This window comes from Pararge aegeria, chromosome 4 (genome assembly GCF_905163445.1).
Source record: "Pararge aegeria chromosome 4, ilParAegt1.1, whole genome shotgun sequence".
Classification (NCBI taxonomy): domain Eukaryota; kingdom Metazoa; phylum Arthropoda; class Insecta; order Lepidoptera; family Nymphalidae; genus Pararge; species Pararge aegeria.
This window is the reverse complement of record NC_053183.1, coordinates 6,941,640-6,953,098: the sequence shown is the minus strand read 5'-3', so window position 1 is coordinate 6,953,098 and position 11,459 is coordinate 6,941,640. Positions and strand designations below refer to the sequence as shown.

The following is an 11,459-nucleotide window of genomic DNA, read 5'->3' as shown; positions in this document are numbered from 1 at the left end:
ACAGAACATCTAAATTCTAAGCTCATGTAGAGTTTACAGCCTCACCATACCTTATTGTGTTTATATTTTCTTAGCACCTTATTTTTGTTATCTGTGGTCCGTGGATTTGTGTGAGCCCTGATTCTAGAGATTTTGCTCGCTCTACATTGTTTATGTGACTCGCACGTCTCGAATACAAGGACGTCAGGAAAATTTTGGTTATTATTTCATCATATTCAAGAAACCTTTTCATTTTCTTCAAAAATGTCGGACTGGGATACTGTTACCATTCTTCGCAAGAAACCACCAAAGGCTTCTGCTCTTAAGACTGAACAAGCCGTTAATGCTGCACGTCGTCAAGGTTTGCCAGTGGACACTCAACAAAAATATGGTGCTGGAACTAATAAACAACACGTAACTACTAAAAATACTGCAAAACTTGATAGAGAAACTGAAGAATTACGACATGAAAAAGTGCCTCTTGATCTAGGAAAACTAATAATGCAAGGCAGACAGTCTAAGGGTATGAGTCAAAAAGATTTGGCCACAAAAATATGTGAAAAACCTCAAATCGTGAATGACTACGAAGCAGGTCGTGGTATTCCGAATAACATAGTACTCGGTAAAATAGAAAGAGCGATTGGATTAAAACTTCGTGGAAAAGAACGTGGCCAACCGCTACAGCCTCCTGGAGGAAAGAATTAATAACGGATTCCCTGGGAGGCGAAGACTGAACTCCGATTTGTTTATTGCATAATATTTCTCTCATTTTTGCTGTTGAATGTGTAATTTGTTTAATTCGAATACTGTACTTTCATCATGCTTTATAATATTATGGTGTCAGGTGTACATATGCATTTGCAATTATTTTAGATCTGGAACATTCTTTTGTCTAATGTTACCATCGTGAAAAAGTTGTTATTCAGTGATTGGGAAATGTGGATGTGATAAGCAATAAAAATAGTTTTATTTAATATTTAGTTTTATTTACATTTTTACTTGTACTCGTAATTTCTATTCATTATTGTTTTGATTGAATGAATGTGTATAGGTTACGATAATAACATAACTGGTTTCAAGCGTTTGAATAATAATCTAAACTATAATATTATAAACGCGACATTGTGATTGTTTGTGAATCCATTCTTTAAGCCCTAACTTAGCCACCAATCTACTTGATTATTATAGGTACTTTACTCACTACAAAACATTCTACAATAACTTAGAAATATAATAATTTTCCTTGATATCAGAAATTCTAAACCAGCAAAACAAACATGTTTGTTCCCAGGTACACTGTGTAAGTTTTTTTTGGTAGACTACTAGATGTGCCCGCGGTAATTACGGGTCGCAGCGTACTGCTTCATAGATTAGGTACCTACACTTACCTCGATAAATCAAATACTAAACGTAAAGTCTTTTCAATCGTACTGGTAGTGGCAACTTTTCAAACATATGATATTAAGTACAGATAGTATTTCAACATATTTACACAAACGACTTAGGTGTGGGCGAATAATAGCCTTGTTCTTGCTCTTTGAGCTTTAACCACGCACTATTTGAAATCTTCAATCACGTAAACATTACCAAACATAAATACCGGACTGCGAACCTATTGCCGGTTATACCTTACTTAAAATAATTACTGGAATGTAAAAACATTAATTGCTGGAATGGCAGCCCCGAACTGGTAAGCGCAGCGTTGGTCGGCCCCCAACGAGGTGGACAGACGACATTAAGCGCGTCGCAGGTAGCTGCTGGATCCAAGCGGCTCAGAACCGTGGAACTTGGAACTCCCTACAAAAGACCTATGTCCAGCAGTGGACGTCTATCGGTTGATGTGATGATGATGATGATGAAAATAATTAAAAAAATCCTATAACAAATGACTGCAAATAATGTGTGGCATAATATAAGTCGATAGCGCTGGGTAAGCAACGTTAATCAAAGTCAGAAAATGGATTGGTGCCCGTCTTCGGAAATATAAATGATAATTTAATATCAATCAGTCTGAGCTCCTATCACTAACAAAGAATAATAATCGTTAAAGAAAGTACCGAAACCGCATTTTTAATTGATTCATACCCTATAGGTTAACCAAGACAATTTCTAACAATTTTTTTTCAGTCCTATAACAGTCGTCATAACTGTGACAACATTTTATGTATTCAGTATCGTTATGCCTCATGAGACAAGTTTGCTACAATCTGCTGAAGAGTTCTCTCCTCTATCTCCGATCATATTCATCAGATCTAGACGAGATTTGGGCAAATCCAGTACAAAAAGAATTATTTAAACCAGTTAACATTTGACAGAGTTATGGTGATAAATCCTCAAAGACTTTCATCCCCTTTCCCAAAGGAACTGAGCTGAATTTCAGAATAAAAAGTACCCAATGTCCTACCTCGTAGTATGAATTAAAATCGTGCGGTTTCATTTCAATTAATGAAGTAGTTTTAGCGTCATGCGCGGCCCAGATACAGACACAATGATACAATGAAAAAAAATGCAGTTTTATTATAACTAAGATGTCTACAAACTAGAACTCAAGGAACAAGGTATGTACGTAAATACTTTACATGGATTTTATGTAAACTGGCTACTTTACATAAAATCCATGCCACTCGCAAGAAGCTTGTAGATAGATGTCCTGGAATGCAAATCAGATTATAACACATAACTAGAATACCGAAGTTGTTAAATTGCCAAGATCGCTTTTATCTTTGCAGGCGTATAATGTATCAGAAGCAAAAACTTTTAAAAAATCCGCCGTGCCGTAAACTTTATCCTGGTGCTGATGTAAAAATTTCTGACTTTTGCAACAGTTATTATATTATACCCAGGTGGGTTTACCCTCATACTGAATATTATGCGATGAGATGATAACTGTCGCTAGCAAATTATGCGTTTTGAATGAAGACGACTAGTTGGCAATTTGTTGGTATAGTTAGTCAATCGGGTAGCAAGAAAGATCTGTGCAATGTTTAAACATAACAAAGATATGGAAACGACAAACGGATACGCTATTTCATTTATAATTTAAGTTTGCGAGCATGCATTCATTGCAATTTTCAATTAATATAAATTGAAACTTAACAGGGAACCCTATAGTACTATTGCCTGCGACTTCGTCTGCCTTTGTTTCGATTTTATAAAAATCACGCTGAACCACTAATTTTCCTGTAATCAGTAAATAATATGTAAAAGTATCACGTTTCATTTAGTTTACAAGCTATTTGTTTGTTACTAACTACGAATACAACCGCGTTAACGATCTTGATGAAATTTGGTACAAACCGCTACGATATTTTATATGGTATTTATTTATTTTTTTATTACACAAACTACTTAAATTAGTATTCTTCGCATCCTGAAACTCACATGAGTTTATTTGGACGCTGCAGATACCAAACCGTTAACTTTCACGCGATCGAATATGTAAAAAGAAAATCTGACACTTGGCACATAGTTCTCCCAACACTATCTTGGGTCTTTAATGTCTATGCTCAAGTGTCAAGACTGTCGGGTTTATGGCTCCTCAATCTGAGAATAATTTTAATTTTTAATTCTAATTGCGAATTTCCAATTTCTAACAAAAAATTAAAAATCACACTAACGTAAATATTTCCATCAATACAAATTCCTGTTGTATAAGTATTCTAAAATTTTCGTTGGCTGCTCGAACTACAGGGTGAACTATGTAGTGTGGTGCAATATTTGTTGTTGTTATCGCAAACAGTAGGTATTTTCGGAAATATGTAGTACAGATAACCTGATTTAGTATTTGCGAAAATAATTATTTAGAACTATAGAAACAATTGTATTACAAAGAGAAGGTTTGATTATGGTTATACATGTATTAGGTACTTTTTGCCTAACTCTCTTACCTACCTTTGCGAATTATAGTTTAAATTTATTTTCGTAGTGGCTTTTTTAAAAAAAATTGTCCCTCATTGGAATGTTTAACACCCCCTGTGAAATAAATTCTATTCTCACACTATTCTCATGTTGTTTTTGACTTGGTCACTGATAAATCTATTTGTGAATTTGTTCCATTATTCTTAAGTTATAGAGCTCGTAAGTTTAATAATGGCAGAGGACTGGAAGTGGAAATAGTAAGATTTTACTCTGTAACATAATTATTTGAAATATTATTTTTAGCATTCATAGACAGTTATTACAATGAGTAATATAGAAAGTTTATCAGATGAAGAAGAAGAGGTTCTCGTTTATGCAGAGTTTGAAGACACTGTAAACTTTGATAAATACAACAGCATTCATGTTTTGGGACTTGATACTAAAAATCCAATATTTCAACTGGATGACACATTTTTTACAGGTATTAAATTTTGAAAATGAAATCCCAAGTGATATTTTGTTAAGTTTACAGTGATAAATGTGTACAACTAGTCTTTTATGTTGTTACCAGGTCTTACTCAAACATTATTATCCAGCATTTACATACTTTTGCTTTCATAATTCGTAATCCTGAATTTTTTTATTATAGTCCTTGTATTTTTTTTTTTCAAGTCATTAAAATACATAATATATCAAACCTTTTGTTTAAATATTATGCCTAGAGTACTACAGTATTTTGTTTACCATTGTTATAGGTACTTATGAAAATCCTTTAGGAACATTCATGTTTTTTGAAGAAGATCCATCACCGAATACTATAGATCCATTATTTGATAAATTGTCAAAAAAAAATTTGAAGTACATTAGCAAGACTAGAAAATTTATCAACATTCAGCATGCTTATGTTAAACCTAAAGAAGACAAACAAGGTACAAGCTAAACTATGGTCAACCAATAAACAATTAATGTAAACAAATTTTGACATTTGCATGCAAGAGAAGAAGACATTATTAATGTGTACAAAAATTTTGTTTCATTATTATGGCTGCTTATATAGTTAAATACATGAATGATTGAATGAATACACTTTTATCGTACACCACATAAACATAGAAAAATACATGTGTGAGCCTGGAATCTAATGTAAACAGCAAATTATGTTGTATTGACTTAGTTGAACTGATAAATGTATATTACTTCCTGTGACTTGATAGTCACATCAGTGGGATGATATCCCACTGATGTCACTTCCAGAGATGCATGCTTATGCCACTTATCAAAATAAGTTATATTTGACAATAAAATAAATAATAAAATATTATACATTTGTTAAAAATTATTCATTTACATGTACCTAATAAAGAATTAAAGAAATCTTATTTGAACAGAACAGGAACACCAGCAAGAAGAACAGTCATCTGAAAGTGATAACATTAAACCAGCCGATTTTAAGAGTGTACAAGATGCATTAGAGAAATTTAAAAAAAGTTGGGAAGAAAATGCTTCTAAAGAATAATGCAGTAAGTCATATCAGTTAACAATTAATGAATTTTTCATAATTCTAAAATGATCAAATATAGGACTCCAAGAAAATATTTAAACCGGTCATAAATTAGTGATATTTAGTTTAGTTACTTTCTGTTTTTCTTTGTAGTAACCTTTTTCTTGATATAGTATTCCGCAAAGTATCGCCTGCTTCTATCCAATAGATAAAAAAATATATATGCCTTTAAAAGTCAACTGCTGGACAAACAGTCTCTCAACAGGAGGGTTTGCCCATAATCATTCTGGGCAGACTAATTGGTGATCGCAGTAGATGGTACTAATAACAAAGAAACACTACGCCTGCTCTCCGTAATGTTTCCTGAGTCAACTTGTTCAAGATACTATTATTCTTCATCAACCCATTACTGTCCCACTATAGGAGCCTCTCGGAATGATGTGACAGAGCTACTATCGAAATGCTTATTTTTGACGCTAAGCAGCATTGTCGCAATGATGTGTTATGTTCTGAACGGCATAGTTGCCGGTGTAATTACTGGTACATGAGACTCAACACCTACGTTTATTTTTAAACACAATGTTAAGAAAATACAGGTCCATCATTCCATGCATAGTGTCCAAAAATATTGAACACGCTGCGCGCACTCCTCACGTCACACTCGAGGAATGTTGCCAGCTCACAACATTTTTCCCATTTTTTTGGTGAAAGTTTGGACATTAGAGGTATAATAATTACTGAGAACTGACAGTTCTAGGAGCTCTACTTTAGCCACCCGGTTGGCGCAGTGGGCAGCGACCCTACTTTCTGCGTCCGTTGGTTCGATTCCCACAACTATAAAATGTTTGTATGATGTTTTTCAGTGTCTGGGTCTTTATCTGTGTATTGTAAGTATTTGTGTGTATTATATTCATAAAATATTCATCAGCTATCTTCGTACCCATAACACAAGCTACGCTTTCTTTGGGGCTAGATGGCGATGTGTGTGTTGTCGTACTACCTTTATTATTAAAGTGGAGTGGTTTTTGATGCTTATATATTAGTCGTGTATACGGTTTCTGTATGTTCTTAATTATGTGCCTTTAAAGCCAGTGATTTTTGCTATAACCAAAAACGCACATGAAAAATAAGAGTTGAGTGCAGGGGTTCGAACTCGGTCCCTCTTACTCTTACTGGTACTTACTCGGTTTAATGGTAACTTTACCTGAAGTCCATATTACGCGGCGCAAATCCGTCCGTCAGTCTCAAAATATTATAAGAACCCCATAGCGGATCTTCACTATAACTAATTCTAAGCCACAGTAAGTCTACTATTATTTACAAAATATACTCGCGTTTATGTGGTTCGACTACTATTCTTGATAGATGGGGAATCCCCTGATTGCAATTGGGATATAAAACATGAGTCATATTTATATTGCACAGTCATACATACAGTGTTGGTGGAGCTCAAAGGTTCAGCTGTCTGAATTTTTAGAAGCAATTAACGTTGTTCCGTATTTATACAAAAGGTATGTGATTGTAGTTTTACATTCGCGAAACCAAAATTGCATTTAATTTAATAGACATGTGCTAGTGATGTGTGGTAGGAAACAAACAATATCCAAAGTTCTCTGTTATACAAATATTCCATGAACCCAGGTCCTTTGTATATCTTTTTTAGTCCGCTCTGCTGGTATTCATTCACCTTAATAAAGTTAGAACCCCAAATTCCTCAAGTGTTTCTAAATTATTCCGGAGGTTATTTTAAGGGTAGATATAAGATAAATTTGCGATAGTGTCGGTGTTCTTCTACGGATCAACTCATTTCTGATTTGATCACGTAGCAACATAGCTCCGTCCATCGAGTGACTCAGCCTTCTTATGAGGCCCATAGTTAGCGACCACGTCTCAGATCCGTAAGTCATCACTGGCAACACGCACTTTAATGTACATGATTTTTTTTCTGTTCTACAAGAAGTTAGCCCTCTGAAGCAATCTCACCTGCTATTAACCTGTCAATTTAACACATTATGCTAACGATTAAGATGGAAACGGGCTAACCTGTTAGTGGTATAGCAATTAGTTTTAAACCCATAACATAACTCTATTCGGTTCAAAATATATAGACAGATACTTTAATTATTATATATACGTATTTGTTGTTTCAGATCGACAATGGTAATAAATTGCAGGAACCGCACAAACGCTAAAAATAAGGGGATGGAGTGTATATTTCATTCACTTAACAGACATTACATTAGAATGAAGAAGAACGAAAGGAAAGAGAACACCAACATACTATTTTTAGTGTTAGACCAACTCCTTAAAATTATGCGTTCTTGCGACAATCTTTTCAACAATTTAAAACCGAGGCTTGATTTCCTTGGTAGTTACTTCGACAGAATACGCGTCGGGCAACCTACAGAATACGACATTAATGTTATTTTAAAATTTCCCATCAACTGTGGCAAAATAAAATTGGACGCGACTGACTGTCAAAATGATTACACGGCCATTGTGATGCCATCAGATTTTCGAAGGCTCTCTTTAACACCAGCAACAGCCAGTCAAGGATTCACAAAAACTCACTCATGGTGCGACAAACATTATCGATTATCTGTGACTAAATTTCGTTCTTGGATGCAAAGTACCATTGACAAGGCTATGAATACTCTACCTCAAACAGATGGCTATAGAGTTTTAAAAGTGAAAAATAAATGTTTTCGAATATATTCAAAAACATCGGGGCCAGCTAACACGATAACCATTTTAAAAACTGACGGCAGTCTGATTGATATCGATTTAGTTCCAACATTTTCATTCCAGCTGCCAACAAAACCATTAAATTCAAAAATTGACTTTTTGAAAGTTGAAACAACGAATATTCGAACCTATTTTATTGTACCCAAACCAGGCAATGATGACTTTAGTTGGAGGGTATCATTTCCGATCCAAGAAAGATTGCTTCTGAATGACAAGAACAATTTGAAAGGAACTATAAGGCTGTTGAAATACTTTCGGGATGTTCAAGGATTTACAAAACTTTCCAGTTACTTTATAAAAACATTATTTTTGTGGGAATGTGAAGCGAGGGACGATCAGTTTTGGAAAAGTAACTCTTTATCATTCCTAGTCTTAACCATGCTGAAAAAATTAAAGGACTGCTTGAGAGATAACAGAATAAATAACTATTGGTGTCCAAATCATAATGTAATTGAAAAAATTAAATTTGCCACATGCCAAAACTGGTATCATAGAATATCCTTCGTTTTAAATGAAATAGAAGCTGTTGGCCGAGTAAAACCTTCTGTTATTTTAGATTATTTTGTTGATAAGAATAAGAAAGCGTAAATGTATATTAAGCTTAAAAAATAAAACCACTTACTTCAATCTTTGCCTTACTTATTAAACTCTGTAATTGTATTTTCCTTACTATTTTATTTGCCATTATGATATCGAATAATGCGATGATAATATATAAGTATACTTCGTCAGTCACTTCGGATAAGCTCCACCACTAAGATCTAGAAGCTTCAAAAATATTGTGGATGTGTGAAAAACATTTCTAGATTCATGTATCTGTTGTGTGTTGTCATCAACTTTGACCAAAGTAGTCCGCGTACATCTTAACAAGTCAGCGTACCTCTTATGTAAGTGGAGTAGCCTCTAAAGTGATAAAAGTATAGATATCCGGTACTTGCGTACGAGGGTGGGAGTGGAAGGTAGGTAGGGGAAGCCCCCCCCCACCTTTCCCCTTTGTCGGAAAAGTATAGTTTTCGAGTAATGATTTTTTTTTATAAATCATAACCTCACTTCTTTTACATAGGAATATTGACCTATATATTAAATATCCTATGTTAAATATACCTTTTTAGTGTCAGATTCTAGGGGACGTCTCGCTCCGCTCTGCTTCGCTCGGCTCTCAATGGTCTTTTATGTTCTAACCTAACCTAACCTAGCTTCTTAAAATAGATTTTGACCTATGTATTAAATATCCTATGTTAAATATACCTTTTTAGTGTCAGATTCTAGGGGACGCCTCGCTCCGCTCCGCTTCGCTCGGCTCTCAATGGTCTTTTATGTTCTAACCTAACCTAACCTAGCTTCTTAAAATAGATTTTGACCTATGTATTAAATATCCTATGTTAAATATACCTTTTTTGTTGTAACTATTCATAAACTATACCAAATACATATCTAGCTGCATTTCGTTATACGCAATTTTTAGTGAAATTTATTTTTATCGTAATTAATTCAAAATGCATTTCCGAAATCCAAAAACAGTGTATATGGACCAAGTTTAACCCAGACAAAGCTCCTAAGCAAAAAACATATGTAAAATCAAGTACCGGATATCTATACCCAACCCTCTAAAGTAGCCTAAGTAGCCAAGAGTACCGTTAAAGTGTTCGGCGTACCGCTACAGTCGCTGGCGTTCCTCCAAAGTTGTCTGCTTACCAAGAAGTCAAAAAGGATACTTTGTATCCTGGAAAAACGGAAGTACCGTTTCCGCAAAATAATTTTAACCTTGGTCAATTTTTCATCAACTTTTCCAACGCAATGCTTTAAAAACATAGAGAAATACGGACGAGGTCGCGCGCAATAGTCATACTGTTGATCACGCTATACGACTTCCAGCTTGAATTTGCTCCTATTGTTTTTCATTCCAGTGTAGTTTTTGTATTGATCCTTTTTTAGCAAAACTATCTTTTCTAAATTAGAACCGCATCATTAATAAATATTTGGATTTTGCTTATAGCACATGATTATTTATTTATTTCAGGTACATATAATCAATTTCCAACATACGGTAGTCATAACTTAAAAAGAAAAGTTTCAAATAACAAAGGCGTATGAGAATTATTGTTTTATCTGAAATGACAAAATGACAGATGTCACTAGGTTCAGCAAACTACAGGTTCCGTACAGTCGCACGAAATATAGTAATTCTTTTACAGTTAATTGTGTCAGACTGGAATTCCCTACCTGATGACATACGTCAGGCAAAATCCTTGCCTCTTTTTAAAAGTCGTTTGAAAAACTATTTTTTATGTATGTAGCGCTCTAGTATGTAGTTTATTATAATTATATGTATGAACAATATATATTATACATAATAATTATATGTTTAGTATTAGAATTTATACCATGTATGTAGTTTAGTTTGCAATATTTTTATGTAGATAGAAATTTTTATTGCCGCACCAACCCGTTCCTTACAAAAACTACTATCGCCAAAGGTTGTCTGGGAGAGATCGCTTTAGCAATAAGACCGCCTTTGCACACCTAAACTAGTTTTTTTTTTTTATTATTTTTGTAAATGTGTTTCTTTGTATTTTGTTTTTGTGTGTGCAATAAAGAATTTAATAATAATAATAATAGGTTCCTCGTAAATATTCTTGATAATATCTCACAATCTACAAAATTTAGGAAAAAAGTGTCCCGAGTTACCTATACTTACATGTATAGAAATTTAAATAATTTTAAAACATTCCAATTTGAATCGTTTATCATCACAGCATTACTGATAATTTTTGCTTGCAACAATCTTGAATCTATCACCTTATCCAGCTTTGAGTGGGAGGAGTTCTATAAAATCATCTGGAGCCAAACTGATACTGTTGCCCTTTTAGTTCGTACGTTTTTGGGCGCTGACCCGATGTCCATTTCTTCTTCCGTCAGTGGTGATAACTATAAAGCCTGTGTACCCTCAAACTAATAATTATTATCAATGATTACGTTCGAGATACTATAGCCCAAATAACATAATTTATCTATTGGTTGCAGTGGGAATAATATGTTTTAAAGAGTATCAAACAAATGGTCCTTGTTTAAGTCTGCATGTTATGAAATGGCGGGAAACTACGGAACCTGTTTTTTTATTATTGTGAATTGTGATTTGTGACCCACCCAACGACTAACCCCGCAATGTGGATTTCACTAAATTTTTTTCTCTATATTTCGGTCGCCAGGATCGAATGAATTTAAATAATACTACTCACCCTTTCTTTTTTCGGATTATGTGTTAACCCTAATGATTTCAACAGCGTAACGCGGGCTCGTTGGCGTAGCTCGGAATGAGCCCAAGGGCTCAAAGAAACTAACTGAAGTGAAAACCGGGTGAATCTTAAAGTCAGCG

General features: G+C 34.3%; 2 protein-coding genes across 8 annotated transcripts; both read left to right on the top strand.

The window, feature by feature from the left end:
* The first annotated feature begins 140 nt into the window (after positions 1–140).
* LOC120637592 (endothelial differentiation-related factor 1 homolog) lies at positions 141–953 on the top strand. Its single transcript, XM_039909441.1, has one exon. The coding sequence runs from the start codon at positions 244–246 to the stop codon at positions 682–684; it is 441 nt and encodes a 146-aa protein (XP_039765375.1). The 5' UTR covers positions 141–243; the 3' UTR covers positions 685–953.
* A 2,537-nt stretch (positions 954–3,490) lies between these two features.
* Positions 3,491–8,725, top strand: LOC120637591 (general transcription factor 3C polypeptide 6-like). 7 transcript variants are annotated; one of them, XM_039909437.1, is made up of 5 exons: positions 3,491–3,596; positions 4,141–4,318; positions 4,593–4,766; positions 5,226–5,357; positions 7,489–7,618. In XM_039909437.1, the coding sequence occupies exons 2-4, from the start codon at positions 4,162–4,164 to the stop codon at positions 5,351–5,353; spliced, it is 459 nt and encodes a 152-aa protein (XP_039765371.1). In that variant the 5' UTR covers positions 3,491–3,596; positions 4,141–4,161; the 3' UTR covers positions 5,354–5,357; positions 7,489–7,618. The 7 variants fall into 7 exon arrangements, with proteins under 7 accessions (XP_039765371.1, XP_039765369.1, XP_039765370.1 ...); XM_039909435.1 differs by having other exon boundaries at positions 3,491–3,717; XM_039909436.1 differs by lacking the exon at positions 3,491–3,596 and adding an exon at positions 3,724–3,842.
* Positions 8,726–11,459: the final 2,734 nt, after the last annotated feature.